Source organism: Manacus vitellinus, unplaced genomic scaffold (genome assembly GCF_001715985.3).
Source record: "Manacus vitellinus isolate BGI_N305 unplaced genomic scaffold, ASM171598v3 scaffold_3_pilon, whole genome shotgun sequence".
In the NCBI taxonomy this organism is placed as follows: domain Eukaryota; kingdom Metazoa; phylum Chordata; class Aves; order Passeriformes; family Pipridae; genus Manacus; species Manacus vitellinus.
The window spans coordinates 25777407-25796205 of record NW_021940535.1 but is presented as its reverse complement, the minus strand read 5'-3'; the positions used below and the strand labels follow the sequence as shown (position 1 = coordinate 25796205).

Below are 18799 nucleotides of genomic sequence, written 5' to 3'. Positions count from 1 at the left end.
CCAACTGACATTTACTCAATGCTCAGTCACACTTTCCTTTCTCTCTATGTGATTAGCAGCTAAGCTGAATTAGGGTAGATTTCATGCTTCTGTGACCTTCTAGAACCCCTCTATGGGAAAAGAAAAACACCTGTAGCCAGAAAGTTTTTTCTAAGAGGGTAAAAGTGCCAACTACTGTGAAGTTGGATTGACCAAGGCAAAAATAGGTGTATATGCTTGGTGACTACAACTGGATTAAATTTTACTTTTTAAAGAAGTAGCACTAAACATAGGCTTTAAAGTAGTACCAGGCTGGCAAAGTCATGGATTTATTTATCCGAATCATTCAAGACTGTCTTCCTAGTTATTTTTCTGAGAATAAGCTGAAACTTATGAGGACCATCCTGAAGTTCTTGGGAAGGACCAAAGTCAAAAGCAACGAGCCAAGTTGTTCCCTGCAGAGCCTCATGCTCTTTCTATGCCTCTGAAAGTAGAACTTTAATTTTGTATAAGTGCCATTTGGGGCTCCAGGAAAGAAAGGGTTTACCTGGGAAGGCATAGGAAATCATCCCAATACCACTACACCTGAGCACCATTCCTCCACTGGAGCTATAGCTGCTCATGTCACATGTTGGGATCCAAAACTCTCCTTTCACTGCCTGGGCAGTGTCTTCTGTTAAAACATGGAGGCTCCTGTGGGCTCGGCACTGAGCCTGGCCCACTCTCAGCTGGAGGACTCACCAGAGGTTTCTAGCGGCTTCTGCTCAGTGCAGACTCCACAAAACCTGCTCCTACCCTCAGCCTCTCTCCTAGCAGAGAAACTACAGCAGATTTTCAGCAATTGGACCTGCAAACACACCATCATCTCTCTTGATGTGATTCAGATGTCAAGGAGGTCCCTAACTCTAAACCAACCTTCTGGTAGGATAATGTTAAGTAGATGACATGCTAGATTTAAATGCTAAATCCAGGACAACCTCCTTGTACATCCTCAGTCCTGGTAACTTCAGAAAAGTCTTCTCTGACAAAAGGATCGGCAGGTCTTTGGGATCAGAGAACTTCAGTAGGGTCTGTGGACACAGTGCAACTTTCAAAACAGACCTTTCCCTCTTCACAAAAGCACCAGAACTATCAGAACAAATGCCTTTGGTGGAACTTACTTCTGTCTGTGCGAGGATATGCCCATCCTGCATCATGCCTGGCTGCAGCAAAAATTCAGCCCTATCTTGTCGGGCTCAGAAACAGACTCACTCCCTCCTGCCCCCCTGAAACCAAACTGCAGCCATAATCCACCCACATACAACCTCAAACATGCTGCAATGCCCAAAGACTGAGTGCTAGGGGGGAAAATACTTCAAGCTACACCTTCCACTAATTAAGCTTACAGACTTTTGTGTGATAGCATGAAGTTTCAAAACTCTTGTCAAAGACAGCAGCATTGAATTAACATTTTTTTCCCAAAACCTTCCACAGCTGAACAGATGATGGCAAGCATGTACCATAAGACCACTTTATGAAAATGTCAGGGGTCTTAGGAATAGTTCACATTCTCTGGCCTTCGGTTTCATGATCTTTATCATAGTAAAATGTTTTTGCTTATTTCTTGCACACCTGCTGTGTGTCAGTTTTCCCCCACTGCAGCTCCCTTACCACATGTACAGATCATACACAATCACTTTCTTTATACCCTGCAGATCTCAGGCACTATCACACACTGATAAAAACCACAGCACATAAAACACTTTGTGAAGAGAGAGGAATGTAGACTGGGAACGTGATTCAGGGCTAGAATAAATGAGAACAGAGGTCTGGAACTTGCTGCCATGAAGTTTTGGATGGAAATTCATAAATATTTCTAAAGTATTTATTTTCATCTCATACGACCAATTATTCTTGTGAAATGTCTGCAGCAAATCAAGCCAGGAGACAAGCTCCTTGAATTTTGAAGCCATAAAGCATAAACAAAACACTCTGCAGGGAGCGGGAAGGATAGACAAGAAGGGGTGTAGATCCAAGAACTCCACTGCCTGACCTCTTTTTAACCTGTACAACTCAAGGGAGTATCAGCTCCTCTACTCCACTTCTTCCTAGCTGCAGTCAGTAACTTCACTGCCTGTTCACGAGTACCTTGTCACATGCATCATTCAACTCTACACGTGCACTATGCAATCTCCTTCAAAATATATTTGCTTTTAGAAACATACTATCCCCTGCTTGTGTTTATAACAAAACAATTTGAGGAATAAAAAAATTGTTAACTTTTGACTATATCGTTGAAATAGAGCACATTTTAAAAAGTGCTTTATCTGGTTAAATTTATTTGGAAATATTTTACTTCTTTTTTAAGTTAGTTTAACAAAAAACAGTCTTTCAAAGATATTCCCCCACTGATTAAACAATTGCTGCTGCAAAACCTACTGAGCACCCACAGTAAAAGAATTGCCTGGATTACTTCAAACATAACTTAAAATAAAATCAAGAGTAGAATTTTTTTAATTTGATGTTGAAAGCAAATATGGGAAATCTCAGGTAGTTATCCTTGCATTATTTTCTTCTTAAAACTTGTGAATTGAAATGACCTAAAAGATGTAGCAGGCTATTAAAACAGATTTTAACTTATATGTGGAATTGTTAATAGGAAAGAGAAGATTCCTTTAAATGAAATTTTTCCAGGCCCATAAAAAACAGGCACAGAAACAGAAGTCCAAAATGTGGTTTCTTTCTCATTTAACTTAAGGGAATGGCCACCATGTAGAAGGCAAAAGGCTACATGGTCAAAACAGGCTCAGACAGCAATTCAGGAATCATACAACAGAATATCCTGAGTTCGAAAGAAGCCACAAGGATTGAGTCCAGCTCCTGGTTCTGCACAGCACAACACCAAGAGTCACAACATATGCCTGAGAGTGTTGTCCAAACGCTTCTTGAACTCTGGCAGGCTTGGTGCTGTGACCACTGCCCTGGGGAGCCTGTTCCAGTGCTCGACCAGTATGCGCATTACTATTTTGTAATCAGCTTCTGCTAGTCAAAATTTCACTCTGCATTTATATTGAAAAAGTACTGTTTAACAACTCAGGTATTTCCATGCTCTGAACATCTGTAATGCCCACAAAACACAATTCTTTGCCCACATATTCTCTACAGACACAACCCCTCTACCTTTAAGCTAGTCCCACTGCTGTTTAAGCAATGCATGGCATCACTCAGAGTAAAGGTGTTTACACTGTTCATATTTTAAGAGAAACTTCATGAAAAACTTGAAGTAGCTGAAAACACTCCATGTTCCTGAAGAATATATGCAAATGTATGCCAGTCCTTTCTCTCTTTTTTTTCCTTCACCACTTTGATGTGAGGGATTATAACTAGTATAAAAGTACTGATTAGATTAAAAAAAGAAAATAATCAACCAAAAAGAATTCTTCAAAACAAGTGTTAAGCTTGTCATATTTTTAAACTAAAAAAAATCAAAAGCATAATTTTGTTTCTCTACACACAATTTTAAAATTGCAAAGTTCCACAAAAATGGACTGAAGGAGGCTTGTACGCAATACTAATGCTTAATGTACCTAATGCTTTGCAACACACACATACACTTATGTAAGTATTTACAACCTAATGTTATCAAAAGTGGTTACAGATGTGTATTTTAGACTTCCTTGTTTCAGGTTTTCTTAGAAGAAGGAAAATATGATTTGCTGATTGATTAAAAAAACAATCAGAGAAAAAGTCGACATTACCTCTGGCAATTCCTAGTGATGGTACTTGGTCTTTTTTGTCTTAAAAAGAGAAATATTCTCTAGCTGAGCTGACTGGTCAATGCAGATTTAACTAATTTTGATGTGATCAACAAAAAGCAGTTTGCAAACACTAGGCAGTTTATTTGGAGAGTGCTTCTCTCGATCTGTGATAAAACCTACAAATAGCTAATGGGAAAGGAAATGAGTACTGCTTGTGAAATAGTATTTTTCTGGTGTGAAACACTTAATGCAAAATGTTTAAGTGTCAGAACCACATATGCACACAATATTAGAGATGCATGAAAATTTTAATAGACCTGCAAAATTCAATTATTTACAGTCTAATTTGTTTGAGCAGGGTGAAAGTTTAAAGTATTGGGATGGAAGGGAGGTTGGTGGGGGGTTTCTTTAGCTTTTAAAATAAATCAGAAGTTGAGAGATATTTCTGAGCCACCTCAGTTTTTCTTCTGCAGTGCTTTATTTTCAGTTTATTCAATCCTCTAAGTTAATGAACTAAGTTAGTGAGACTATTGTACTGCACATGCTGTTTCTAAATTCTGTGTACAAAATTTTACTGTTTTCTAAGAAAACAGAATGGTCTTAATGGACCCATTATGAGAGCACTTCTCTCAGTTTACTAAACATTCACTTGACCTGGCATCAAATAAATAATCAATACAAAAGTTTTCAGTTAAAGTAACTTTTAAAATTAAATGGTAGCTTCTCATGGATTCTTTTTAGTTCTAGTCCACAATACTAAAAGAAAAAGGCTATGATGGCCACAGAATGTCACCATCTTATATGCACCGAAAACAAATATTTCACCTGATTTTCATCAACACAGATAGCTGAAGCTGTGACTGTCATTTAGATATGAATTAGCAATCCAGGTTTCTCAACTATGAATTTAATAGATGATCTCGTATATAAAATAAAACTCAATCACATTTTCATATGCCATTTAGAGTTAAGAGCATAACGAGTGCCTTCTCTCTTTGCATACAGACATCACCAGAATGGACACAGAATGCAGTAGGTTTTCTTTTCCCACCTCAGTCACAAGAAAATTCAACAAATGTTTTCCTGTCTAGTACCCACCTGCACTCTAGTCCATACAAGCTACTGATAATCTGTATTTAACTTCAGAAAACATATGACTATTCAAGTAATTGTTCATGTATTCTTACTTCAGTAAGTTACCACTTTATTTGGAAAGAATGCCACTTAATATCCTCTACAGCATCACCCATGAATTTAACTCCTGTCCCCAATACTGTCGAGTTAAGAGTCCACCTATAGTGGCATAGATGTTTCAAGCATTTAATGAAATAAAAGCTCAATTTCTTTTGAAATATATAAGTAAATTACTGTTTTCACAATATAATGTCCTTTCTTCCAAGAGATAAATTTTATGAAATTTGTAAAGACAATGCAGAGTGATGCTGACTACTCAGCTTCACAAAACTTTAGCAATTCTCACACATGCACTAGACATCAAAACCAAAATTAAACATAATGTGATAGACTGAAGAGTTAAAGAAGCCACAGACAAATATAAACCTCAGTTAGCAAATGGCAGATATTTTTATGACTTTTCTAAAAACAAGCTTATTATGGAGTATATTTTTTGCAATGAAATCACCCTAGGATAACAGCTTCAACTAATAAGAACTTGTAATCTACTAGTGAAATTCCTGAGATGTGTCTATATCCTGTAGCAAGAGCGTGAAAGCTAGAGAGAGTGGTAAGCACTTCACTCAAGGGTCAAAGAACTAACATCTCTGTAGCTCAGGACATCTTTTTGATGAATGTGAAACAGCTGGAATAAATATATCAAGGGTAACAATTGTGGTCCCATGGTACATCCAGCTGCTGCAAAAATAAACCCGGGGGAAAAAAGAAAGAGTAAAAAAACCCTGTACATCACACAGTCCCACTGTTTCTGTGTAAGTCCTTTTAAAATACAGGACTCTTTGCAAACACTGGTAAAAAATGAACATAGAGATTAATTTGTTAAAAGTAAAATCAGTTTATAAAACATTAAACAAAAAATAAATCAAGGAATCATTGCTTTATTTAAATAGCAACAGTTTTATCTTCAGTGATTTTTCTCCAGACTTGTAAAATATTTGTACCTGCTAGTGAGAAAGTTATTTTAAAAATAAACAAAGACTCATAACAATCCTGTTAATACTTTATTAGTGTAATTTTTTAGCTTTCTATTGGACAGAACATAAATGCAAACTCCAAAAAAAATTCAGAGTCCTCTGCCATTCAGTAGAAGTGACCATGGCAGCCTGTTTCATGTTCAATCTTTGTTACAGAAACGAGAGGAGGGGGAAGGGAGGGGAAAAGCATCAATAGAACAATTAGGCACACAGCTGACACACTGTACAATGATATGCACAAGTAATTTATAACAGTTCTATTTATGAGATGTGTTCTTCAGATTCTTCCTTTGTAATATATGAGCTTTGCTCAGGTGAGCAAAGATCATTGAGAACAAAGGAATTAACAAAAGAGTAACAAATAAGACTTTTAAAACAAGTCCTTAAATAAACTAACGCAACAACAGAATGCAAAAATTGCTCAGCTGAGAAGACATGTTTAACCTAGACTTCAGAACATTAAAAATTCATTTATTTTACAGCTATTCAAATACACATGCATTAAATGAAAATATTGCACAAAATTAAAATTTAGATTGTGGAATTTATATAGTTTTATTTTGGTACACATTCTGGTAGAACTTAAAATTTACTGTTTAGTTCTAGCAAACACCAGCAGCACAAGCTTGAGGATGAACCAAATGAAAAATTGCTCATTTTCTCTTAAAAATAATTAAGGCTAAAAAACAAGTGCATTTGTTGACAATGGCACAATTTTCAGCGGCCAGTCACAGCACCCAAAGGCCAGAAGATACATCCAGACACTTAAGTGCTGTATATTAACATTCAGTTTTGGAAACTTTCTAGGATAAATAGGCTGCATGGGTTGACAGGGTAGGTATTTTAAATCATCGACAGGAAAACCATTTAAATGAAGATACATACAAACTCAATTTAACAGAAAGTATTCATTTCTGATGGTTCTTGCCAGCCAACAGGCACCACTGAATTAGGAATATTCCATAATTAAATACAGAAGACTAAACTTCAATACATATATACATATGCACACATGCGTATATAAATGTGTGTATAGGTATATGTATGTAATAAATTCATTAGGTAAAACAAATAAAAAGCACGGTGTATTATGTTCAGTTCACATTCCTAGAGATATTATTTTATTTTTGTACAGAAATGTACCAGATAATTAAAAAAAAAAAATCCCAAATTTGTATATTATCACTATCCTCTTGAAATTTTTCATGGTACCTACAGATAGATAAAAGGTTCCACAGATTTGACAAAACAGTATTTGAACTTCCCACTTTCATACTGAATAACAAATCGGTGACTTAAAAGACATAAATTAGATTTTGTAGGATTAATGAGATATTTACTGTATCACCAAGAACAACTGCTGAATGATCTGTCATCAGTCAGATATCAGTTATGCTTGAGCACCCTGACATTAGAGGAAGGTATAGGCATGTAAACAATAGGAGCTGGCTATGTTGTTTACTTCACACAGAACTCAAGGATTTTGTTAAATTCAAAAGCATTTAACCGTCACACTTTTACAGAATCTGCAGAGAGGAAGGGAGAGGGGTTCTTACATATTTACGAAGTTGTCTTCCTAAGGATTACAAAAGAAAGGGATTTAATTTACAGCATTTAGTTCTGCAATAAAGAAAAAAACAAGTGCACTTGAGCCCATGCATACTGTATGAGAATGTTAACAGTACAATATGATCATCATTAAGTAGTATGATAAAAGGCTACATTTCATTAATAGAGTCCATGAGAAAAAATGATCTATATAGAGGCTTCAGTCAATTTAACTAGGTCCTTCGAGAGCCTTCTATCTTCTCTTAGAATGCTTTCATAAAAGGTCTATGTTCCTCTCTCGCATAAAAGGACCATTTGTTCCCATTAAGACACAAATTACTCCAAGGATCCTTGGGATCCTTGGTCCATAGCTGTATCTTACCCTGTGTTTAGCATTCAGGAAAAAAAGGGACTCTATGAGATTACTTTCTGTTCACTCAAGATAGTGATGGTCAAACAGTTGGGGACCATGAAAAAGAAAACACAAACTGAGATATGCTGTGGCCAAACAAGATTTGTTGTTACTGTATTTTTAATTGGACAGAACTTCTTCACTGAAACTAAACAGATGGATGTGGGGCCTTGATGTCAAATTTGTATTAAAATTTTACACTATGCAAAAAATAAAAAAATTATTTAAAAAAATATTGTAGTTTTATCTCCTTTTTATTTTCATATATACACTGATATGCGTTCAGAAATTTCCAAGTGTTTGCATATGACAAATGAAATCTTTTACCTGTGAGGAACCAACTAATTCTAACATTTTTCCATATGAGGTTTACACACTAAAAGGTAAGGAATCTTCCAATTAAGTAGGACATAGTCTTTTACATCCCAAAAGTGTTCCAGATTTTAATGGGGAGTTGTGTGTAAACTGTGTCTTAGTGCAATTTCCTCAGCTTCTAACACAACATCCATTCTCTTTGAAACATATACCCCCTTCCTTCTACAACTATCAACTTGACATATGTTCATATAGACCAATTGAACATAAATATGATGCTCCTTCTCCACTGAAGTTACATGCAAAATGTATGCCAGGTGCTGTAAGAGCAGCATATGGCCCTTAAAGCTACAGAATACTCAGAATAAAGGGTTTGTTTCTACTGCACCTCTGCCTTTACTAAAACCCCCATTAGATATAATGTTAGTTTAATTTTCGAAATATGAAAGGTGACATAAATGTGGCATAAAAGCCAATTACCTCAACCTTCCTTTAATAAATGTACTTTTATGATGGGGCTATAGCTATTTCTCCCTTCTCCTATGAACCTACTATTCCAGAGACTGCTTTTCCTGTTAGCTCAGCCTTTACAGGAATGTTAAAATAGCCCTACAGAGCCTCAACAGTCTTAATGTAGAACAATTCCACCTGACTCTCACACATTGCACTATCTCCCAGTGCCAAAACACCCTTTTCTTCAATTGTATCACCATAGTTGTGCTTTACTTGAACAGTCTGGCACTTTTCACTGCTGGCAAAACATCGACTCAGGAACGGAAGGGATCAGCATTCTTGTATATTGGGCCAGTTTTCTTCTCAATGTTGCATGAAGACGCACCAAATCATTTAAGACACACAAACCTTTCTGGTAGTGGTTGAATTACAAGTGAAGATGAGAAGATCCACAGGTCTTACAGATGCATTAATAATCTAATATGTGACACTAGAAGACTGGTGCAGAAATGACAGCATGTGAGTTTGAAGCCCCAGAGAATATGCCCAAGTAATTAGTCCTGGACAAACATACACCAGCTTAATAGGTTTGAAGTGTCACCTTTTCTGTAAGGAAGGCGCTTGAGTAGAGTGTAGTCTCTGCTTATATCTCTGCATCTGCTTTGACCGTGAATGCAGTTTGTTGAAGAGCTCAGGGAACTTATTTTGTGGAAATAAGGTTTCTAGGAATCTCTCCAGAAACACGTACACCATTCTCTTATTCAGTTGACTATGTTGGAACATTTCAAAGACCCGAAGAATGCCTTTCCGCGTAGTCTCAGCGCCTATGATGTGCTTCAGTTCATCTACAAAAATAGTAGTTAGCCAGAAGTTTAAACTAAATTCTACATATTAACAAACATTAACTGAATGTTAAGTCTTTCAAACTATGTAGCCCGAAATTTGAAATCACAGTGCCTCTATTATACACATCTTGATTAAATTAAAAGTTCTCTTAGAGCAGAAAGGATTTCTGAAAATTACTTCACTTTTACCCTATATACATGAAAACCATGTTAGTTTACAAGAAATCATACTGTATTGGAATATATTTCACACACTAAACTTAAATCCTCTAGTGGAGCTAAATACTGGGTTGGGTGTAAGAGAATTACAGTTGCAAATTCACAATACATGTGAAAATGTCCAATGCTTTAATAATTAGAAATCTCTTGATTTAAATACAGTTCATATGTTCAGTATTTCTTTTCGATACTTAAAACAATTAAGAAGAATATTGACATTAATTTCAGTAACAACATATAGTAAGGATTATTAGGCTTCAATCCCAGACTCACTCACCTGGCATTACTTCCAGTAATTTGGTCTTCCCTGCCACTCTTGTTCTCATTCTAATAGCTTTGTCCCTTCGTGGAACAGTCTCTGCTAAAATGCCGTTGGGCCAGAAAGCATCTCTGTAACAAAAGCAAATCTGTCAAAATACATTAACATTTTATCAAGTGAAAGGCTCTTTCAAATCCCTCAAAGCTACCTCATAAAATACATACAAGAAAGTAATTTGCACACAACCTAACATACACTTCAAATATTAGAAGAGGAAAAAGAAAAGGCGAAGAAGAAATCAAAAGCAAGTAGTACAACACACTCAACCTATCAGTAAACCATATACTTTTTAGTACAAGAATCAGATGAAATAAAATTGTAATAAAATATTACACACCAAAACCATTCAAATACCATATAGTTCTTACACAAAATAGACCTAAGCACTATACTGAATAAAAAGTGTACTTTCTTACTCAGTTTAATTAAAGAATATCAGAATACTCAAAGTATGACCCTTTGGCGAATACACCACACTACTTTATGACTTTCACCCCAACAAAAAAAAACAAAACAGTAAACTATAGGAAAACAAATGGTGGGTAACTCTCAATAACAATCTAGAAGCCATTAAGACTTTTAGGAAATTGAAAGACAGAGCCTTTGATACTTTCAAATTCAAACTTCAGTTCTGTTGTACCTGCTCAATGTGAAATGTATTATCTTAGAACTAGGGCTCTTTTAGTACTAATTGTTATCCTTTAAAAGCAAGGCATGTACATGCCTTCATCGATCCAAACAAGACACTATATCCAGTAGGGATGAATGATGAAATTCCTAACTATACCTGTATTCTAACTCTTCTAGACTGGTTAACAAGTTTTTTAAGGTAGAGGAGAAAACTCAAAAATACTCTTCTTCATATGACAATTACTTTCTCTCACTTAACATAGGTAAAAAGCAGTGTATGATTTGTATGATCCAACTGGTCTTCTTTGGAGTGATAATAATTTCCTTGTGTAAGAAGAATAGAAAGGATACACAGATATTAGACATCAATTGGCAAGTACTTCACATTTAACATCTATGATAAAAGACATACCTGAAGCGTTTCACTGCATCTGCTACTTGCTCAGGAGACGTCATCCAATCAACATGATCAACTATTTTTCTAAAATCAAAGCAACAAAGACCTTCATTTAATTTTTAGAACAGAGAACATATAAATGAGGCACTTTGAAGAGCGCTCTAGGACAGACAAACTAAAACTTCATCTTTCTCAAATTTCATAAGTAGGTTCTATGATAGGCAAGGCAAACTGTGATTCTCAAGATAAAAATATAAGCTCACTGATCACTCCCTAAAGTTGAAGCTTTTTTCTTTTTCAGTATGTGTATGATGATGAAGCTGGGTGGAAAAAAATGGTGTTGCATCTCCCATCAGCATTAGATAACTGGTTTGCTCGTAGAGTACTCCTCTTCATGGAGCACTCAAAGTTCTGCTTCTGTAAGCAAAGGACCTATTCAGAATCTCAAAATATCATACTTATGTATGCAGTTACCTCATAACCCTTAATAGGAGATATAGATGGATCATTCATCAGACCTTCCTTCATCAGCACATACACACAGTTCTATATCCAAATCTAGGATGCTTATAGAAATGATATATGCATCAGTATATCACCATAATCCTGGGACTGTTTCCCTAACCACAATATGAATTTAGTTTTCTAAGAAGTAAAAACCACAACTTTGCTGCAGAATGCCATTACACCCCAAGAACTTGCCAGTACAAGGTATGACTGCTGAAGCAGGTGAAGCCATGAGTATCTAGAATGACTCCAAATGCAGAAGCAAAACAGTACTGCAGCCATCTCTCCAATAAGAAAGCAGCATGCTGTGCATAAACTCTGCTACTTATTCTACAGTCTGGAAACAGCAAAAAGTATTCAGAGTCATTCAACAGGGCAGCATTTTCTTGGAAGTACAGGTTTCAAGCTAGTTGTCACCTGGCCAAGAGGCATTATTTGAGAAAGACCAAGTGCCATTTTATTACATGGTTACATCCCTACTGGTACCACAAGTCTATATGTTTAACAGTGATAATGAAAATGTCACAAATATACTTGTGAAGGGTAAAAAGTAATGATACAGCTAGGAATATTATGATAAAAAGTAATAGGAAACTACTTCTCACCTGCTAGAAATTAAGTTTTTGGTTAGTGGTACTAAATCCAAAGCGACAAGGCAGTGCTAAATCTGCACCTAGAATTTTTTTTTGTTCTAGATTTTTTTTATATTTCAGAAACAAATTATTAGAAGGCCAGTCCTGGAAACTGCATACCTCTAAACTGAAGGCAAGAAACATTACTTATTAAGCATTATTAACGGGTTTTGCATTTGCATGAATGAGGGTACATGTGAATTACAGAGCAAATGGAGGGGGCAGAACAGACCCCATAGCAGTCCTTTTCCTTGCCCCCTTGCATCTTCTAAAGTGTGAGAGCAGAAACTTTACATAGCAACTCAGTATAGTTCACATAATTTGATAGTGTCAGTGTATCATTTGTAGCATGAAAGAGATGTAAGCAGAAATAGTGCCAAAAGTAATAAATAATATTATTAACAAAAAGTGTAGTGTAAAACACAGGGCAAAAAGCATCAGTATTAAGTGACGTTCACAGAAATTTGAATTCTTGTTGGTATGCAAAAGCTCTTTTGTAAGTTCTCCAGCACATAAGAGTTACTAAGAGTTACAGCGATGTTTTGTGTTTATCTCCATTTTGCACATTTGTTCTTGGCTTACTGAATATCTTCAAAGGGGAATATATGCACATTCAAACCACAATAATTTAATAATACCAAGAAGAATTTATAGACACAGACTACATAGTTTCACTCACACACTATTCAATATAAGAAAAGCAGTACCTATTAATTGTGTCACCATATGTTGCTCTAATAAGTTGCTGAAGTAGATTTTTTATATTTCTTCTTAACCACTGATTTCTTTCCTTTAAATCAAAGACTTCATCCATAAGAAGGAGCATTACTCTCAGTGGAATATTGTCATCCACCTGGTCACCAAGAAAAAAAAAAAATCAGTAAACTTTTATTTCATTTCAAGAAAGCTACAGTTTTAGTAGCTCAGTATAAGCACAACAATGTGAAATCTTCCCTAAATCATCTGTAACACCATTAATAGAAAAGAAAGATTGAAAACTAAAGATAAACTTATATACACCGAATTTTTAAAATAAGAAGAAATAATTATTTCAAAAGTCTACAGTTATCAAAAAAGTTGAGTAAAATTAATACATGTCCTAGAGAGAGAGCTGGTTCCTAACCTCTTCCTTTGGTTGCCATGCTTCCAGCTCTGGAAAGAGCTGAACATGAAAACTCTGGAAAGAGCTTTTCTTTTCCGTGGCATCATTTTCTTATGGATGTTAAAAACAACCACATTTCATTACAACGAAGTGCCTTTTTTTTAGGTATTGTTCTAACCTGCTTAGCTATCAAGTGGTTTGATGTTCGGAGATTAAGAAAAGGATCATAATTTTATTATTTAATAGATGACGTTACACAGATTAGTTTACAAAAAACACATTAGTATTATTATTTTGGTGGACCACACAACTACATCTTTAGATAAACCTGGAACACAGACAGTGGGTTCATAACCCAGCTGGAGATTGTATAGATCCATAGCTCGCTTTTACAGTACTGCTTCTCCATGTAAAATTCCATTCCAACTGCCATATTTTTGTCTAACTTAGTGACTGGAAGTTGTCAGCAAAGCATCTTAGAAGAGAAGCTGAGAGTTGAAAAGTTTTAAAATATCTGAAATCTGCCTTTAAGTAACATTTGATATGTTAACTTAGAAACTATCAAGAACTGTAGCTTCTAATCAGAAGATCAATGAAACACCTATAGAGAAGCTGCTCATATACTTGAATTATATTATTTTGTTTTGCCTGTGCAAAACAAAAGTTCCAGGAGTATCAAAGATGTTTAATTCCAACTGTAATTACAAACTTGGGGGTACTCTTATTTTGTGAAAAATAATGCGGAAGAAGAAAATCCAGAAGAACTCAAGGCTATGTTAGTTGAGGAAAATACATCTACCAAGCCTTCATAGCAGTTATGTACAGGAAGACAAACTGAAATGCTGTGATGTGACCAAAGAACTCAAAACATGAAGGGCAGGTGCCCATGAAGAGCAGGTGCAGATTTATGACCATAGCAAATTGCATATAATCACTGGTAATCTTATGGCTTTTCTGTCCTACTTAGAGATAAAAGGTTTTTCCCCCAATTGTTTGCACATATATGATCAATGTTTCAATCAAAACAATAACAAAATACCATAGCTTATGATAACACCAGGAGCTTAAACTTCATTTTCAAGTTGCTAATATTACTACTTCACACTAAAAGTTTATTATTCAGAAACACATTCTGAAGGTTGCTTCACAATAACATAGCAAACACTTCTTTTGATCCACTAAACAAATGTTCTTTAAAAGGTCCCATCAGAAATCAGATCCATAAAATGTCAGCTGAAATTATGCTAACAGTCTGGTACCACACTATCTTTAACAGACAGAAACTGGAGGGAGGAGTGAAAAAAAACCAACAAAACAACCCCCCCCAAACACAAAACACAGAAGCAGTAGTATGTACACTCTCACAGTTCTTCCACATTGTGCAAACCATTTCAGTACTAACAAAGATGTTAATTTTACAAGTATTTAAGTTTCCTTTTATAAATTTAAGAACTATTTGTAATAATAATGTCAGAAAACAATAAAAAGTATAGTTTAACATAGAACAAATAATTCATTCCTTCGCTTTCAGAGGAATCAACTTTGAAAGGACAAATGTCAGACTCACGTTGTCATCAATTGGTGCTGCAACACGGCAGTGGTCAGGATCTGAGTAGGTTTTCTGGATCAGAGGTGGCACCTATAATAAAAAAGATTATGTTTATGAAGGAAAAATACTTTGGAGTATGAATAAATCAGATAATTTTTCATAAACAATTTGGTTATGAAACTAAAACATTTTGGTCAAAAGTCCAAAAGATAAATATACAGCAGTCCTTTCACTTCCAAAACCAAAAATCAAACATGTAGATATTCTCCTATAGCTATCAAAGTTATCAACATCTTTAAGACAATCCACATAATTCCTCAAGTGTCCAATGCTTCAACTGAAACCCACCTAAAAACTCATATGAGCCCGATACTGCTTCTGGCATTTCCTATTGATCTTAAGTCCTGCCTAGTCACGGACTTCCCCATGAGTATAACTGCAGATATACTGCTGGTCACACACCAGGGAAGTTACCAGCAATGAGAAAGTCCAGAGACAGTCATTTTATCCCACAAGAATTTAGAAAACCAAAAACAAAACAAAAAAAACCCACCAACCGCCCCCAGTTACTGATTTATTATTCCCTTTCATGGTTTAAGGGTTAACTCACTCATCTCAGTTGCTGTTTTACATCTGCCACATCTAACTGCTTTGGTAACACAAAATGGGACAATCCCTGACCAGACCTCACAGCTACACACAGAAAGAGGAAGGCAAGAAAAACGAAGGGAAGATGAAGATGTTATTACAGGACTTCTAGATGGTGTGCCATGCTACTGATTCCCCACCTCTAAGCTATCATATTTTAGAAATGTAAGAGATGAGGAAAGATGGCTAGAAAAACAGAAAGAAAACTTAATTTAAATCAGAATTCAGCAAGGAGTAAGCAGAAGAGAGGCTATCTCCCTGTTCTAAGTTTCAAAATATATGGTGGGTTTTTTTCCTCATGAATGCAGCAGATGCAGGAAATTAGCTTTATGAGAACGGTTCATTAAAAAAATATGAAAATCAGTGAATCTCATGTTCTTCTCAAGTGGCTACACTGAATCAAGTGAAGGATCACTGTAACAGTGTGTAGATGCCATCTTAAAAGAATTTACTTAATAACAAAGAGAACTCCATATCTGTACTATAATGACTGCTGAACCTTATTAAAAAGGTGCAGGTAAAAAACAGATTGGTTTTCTGTTTAATGACTTGACTCTGTAGTATATAACATTGGTTTAAGTGAGTCAATAGTGAATCCTCTATTAATTTACTTGTATGTATTAACTATCAATATTTTCTTACCTTGAAAAATGATTGCTTTATGTCTTGTCCCAATCTCTCTGACATTTTACCCATGTTGTCTGACATTTTAGTCATTCCCTCTGCCAGGCTGTCAGGGATAGACTTGACTGCATTTGATACGTTTCTCATAGAGTTACGCAGTGGGTTTACAAATGTGTCCATCTGAAGGGGAAGATGTTTAACCAGAATTGCATAATCTATGAGGGCACCAGTAAATTAATACACTATGAGAAGTATCACACTGTTCCAGAGACCAATAACATAAAAGAAAACTCAAATTATTTAACTTCATTACAGAATGCAGAATAAAGTTTTAGCTTCACTTCCATCTATATTTCTCATTCCTTACAGCCCCACTGTAGCTATCTACATCTTTCAACAGATGTTCTCCTGAGTCATTTCCACTTCCCATCCCTTGGCTTTTCTTAGCTTGAATTTATTTTCCTTTTCTTCTCCATTCAATACCATTTCTCCCTTCCAAGTTTTCTAGTTACAGATGTTTCACTTCTGCTTTCAACTTTTCGTCTTTGAAACATGCCTCTTTTAAACAGCACTGGAGTAATATGCTTCAGTATAATTAAAACCATAAAGTAGTTCCATAGAAACTGTTACTGAAATTTTTCTTTCAGTATATTCTCTAAATTCAGTCCAAAAGAGACACAAATATTAGTGTGATGCCCTTAAAAAGAGTTAAGCTATAAAGAGTCTCATAAGCTGGAAATCACAAGTGACAACAGTCTCACAGATGCTTTTTATACCAAAATAACTAAAAGTTTAGAAATGACTGCATTTGCAAAGCAGATGCCCGCACAAACTGGTCAACTGAACAAAGAATCACTTGCCTAAAGAGAGTTCTGGTGGCTTAACAAAGAGGATGCACAGGCCAGAGCTCTGAATTTGACCAATGACTCTAGATGGTTACAACACCTAAGTACATAACAGGTGCTTCTGAAGGGAAGCACATATCTTTTGGGCTGAAGAGTGAAAAGCATGGTAACAGCAGCAAATACAGAGTAAAGAACTGAAAAAAGAAACCAGAAGGAACGAGACCACAAAAAAAAATAAATCACAGATGTCTGACTGAAAGCAACTTGCAACAAACACACTTGTCATCTTGGTGTTAAGTCCAATTTGAAAATTTTATTTCCTTGTCATACAAAAAAAATTTACTTATTATAAAAATGTTAATTTTTGGTTCCACAGGTCCTTGGATACTTTGCCACTCAAAAGTATTAAAGCAACTCGCAAGCTGCTTTCGAAGTGCTATATAGCTGCTTAATATCAATTCAACTTGTCTGTTTAATGCAATCATTGCACAAACGAATGCTCTGAAGTTCCCTTGACGGTGCAAAACATTCTTACCTTCCGTGCAAAATCCCCCTTCCCTTTGCTGTAGGCTTTATTCTCCAGGAAGTCATACACATAATGGGCTAAGGCTGGAGAAGCTTTCATCATTTCAGGATTTAACAAGAGCTGAGCAAAATAAGTTTTAAAAGTTATTTTAATAAATAATGAACAAGACACAATCAAAGACACTGCATCTTGCAATGTATTTTTTTCATTCATTCCTCAATTTTATTCCAACATTACACTATTCTCAAGATTGAAGTAATGGGCTTCTTGGTAATTCCCATAACTTTAACCCCTATGTTCATTATGGCATCTCACACCTTTATGAACACTCAAACTGTCATTTAACAATATTTTACTCATCTTCATTATTTATTGTTAATGTGTCCACTGAGTTGGTCAACAGACTTTAATGCAAAATGACCAGGAAGTCCCTATGAAGTAAGACAACTGAATTCCTTTGCTTGAGCTGACATAGGTCTTATGTGAATGAAGAAGCTGTGTGGTTTCCTACACCACCAAAGTGGGTGCCACAGAAATCCATATGCAACAGCACAAGAGAAAGTGACCACAGACATGTGTGTTAATGAAGAAAGTCAGTGGTGTAAAGCTCAAAATCAACACAGCTGGAACCTCAACAGCTCAGAAAAGTTGTGACAGAACTGGCTGAGAACAAACCAAAAGAGCAAAGAAAAGGTAAACCTATTAGACAATATCAAGTTCTTACGATATATTTATTAAGGACTGTATACCACCTACAACACAGGGTTTTTTTTTTTTTTTAGTAATTCCAACCAAGCACAGAGCCAAAAAAAGTAACAGCTTACCTGCAAATAAGCATTTAAATCTTTTTTCCTCTTTTCCAAAAATTCTCTGTCCATATTGTTAAATGTTTTTTTGCCAGGAAGTTTCAGTATATTTGCAAGGTTTTCAAACTAGAAAAAAGAGAAGATTTTTTTTTGTTCTGTTTTCAAGAGTTTCAAATCTCCATATAAGGCCATTATATTCACCTATTCAACCATAGAACATCTGAAAAAAAATTTTCTGCATCATGCCTGGCACTCAGAATCCTCAGAGAAGCCAAAATGAAAGGTACTCTGTCAACAAATGTATGAAAACTCCCAGGAGATTATCAAGAGCAAAATTTAATTTCTGAACTCACATGTGATACTCACTTTTGACATACAGACTCATACAGTGTGCAAAAGGCTTAGGCTCAAGATTTATTATTATTATTTGGGCTGAAGTTAATAGAGTTACGAGACTACATCAAGGGAACTTGTAAATCTTTCTAAAATCTCTTCCCTTTCCTATTCTGATCAAGCCTACTAAGGAATTATTAAGTTT

At 35.6% G+C, this 18799-nt stretch overlaps 1 protein-coding gene across 3 annotated transcripts in view; it reads right to left on the bottom strand.

Moving 5' to 3' along the window:
- Positions 1 to 5898: 5898 nt before the first annotated feature.
- SNX13 (sorting nexin 13) overlaps positions 5899 to 18799 on the bottom strand; it is a 46183-nt gene continuing 33282 nt past the window's right edge. For 2 of the 3 annotated variants that reach the window (XM_025895393.1, XM_025895394.1), the window contains exons 18-25: positions 18280 to 18387; positions 17465 to 17575; positions 16103 to 16264; positions 14831 to 14902; positions 12869 to 13014; positions 11038 to 11106; positions 9954 to 10066; positions 5899 to 9457 (exon numbers count right to left, since the gene is read on the bottom strand). In XM_025895393.1, coding sequence (XP_025751178.1) covers positions 9210 to 9457; positions 9954 to 10066; positions 11038 to 11106; positions 12869 to 13014; positions 14831 to 14902; positions 16103 to 16264; positions 17465 to 17575; positions 18280 to 18387 — 1029 coding nt within the window. In that variant the 3' untranslated portion in view covers positions 5899 to 9209. The remainder of the gene's footprint in view (positions 9458 to 9953; positions 10067 to 11037; positions 11107 to 12868; positions 13015 to 14830; positions 14903 to 16102; positions 16265 to 17464; positions 17576 to 18279; positions 18388 to 18799) is intronic. The other variant, XM_025895392.1, reaches the window with a different exon arrangement.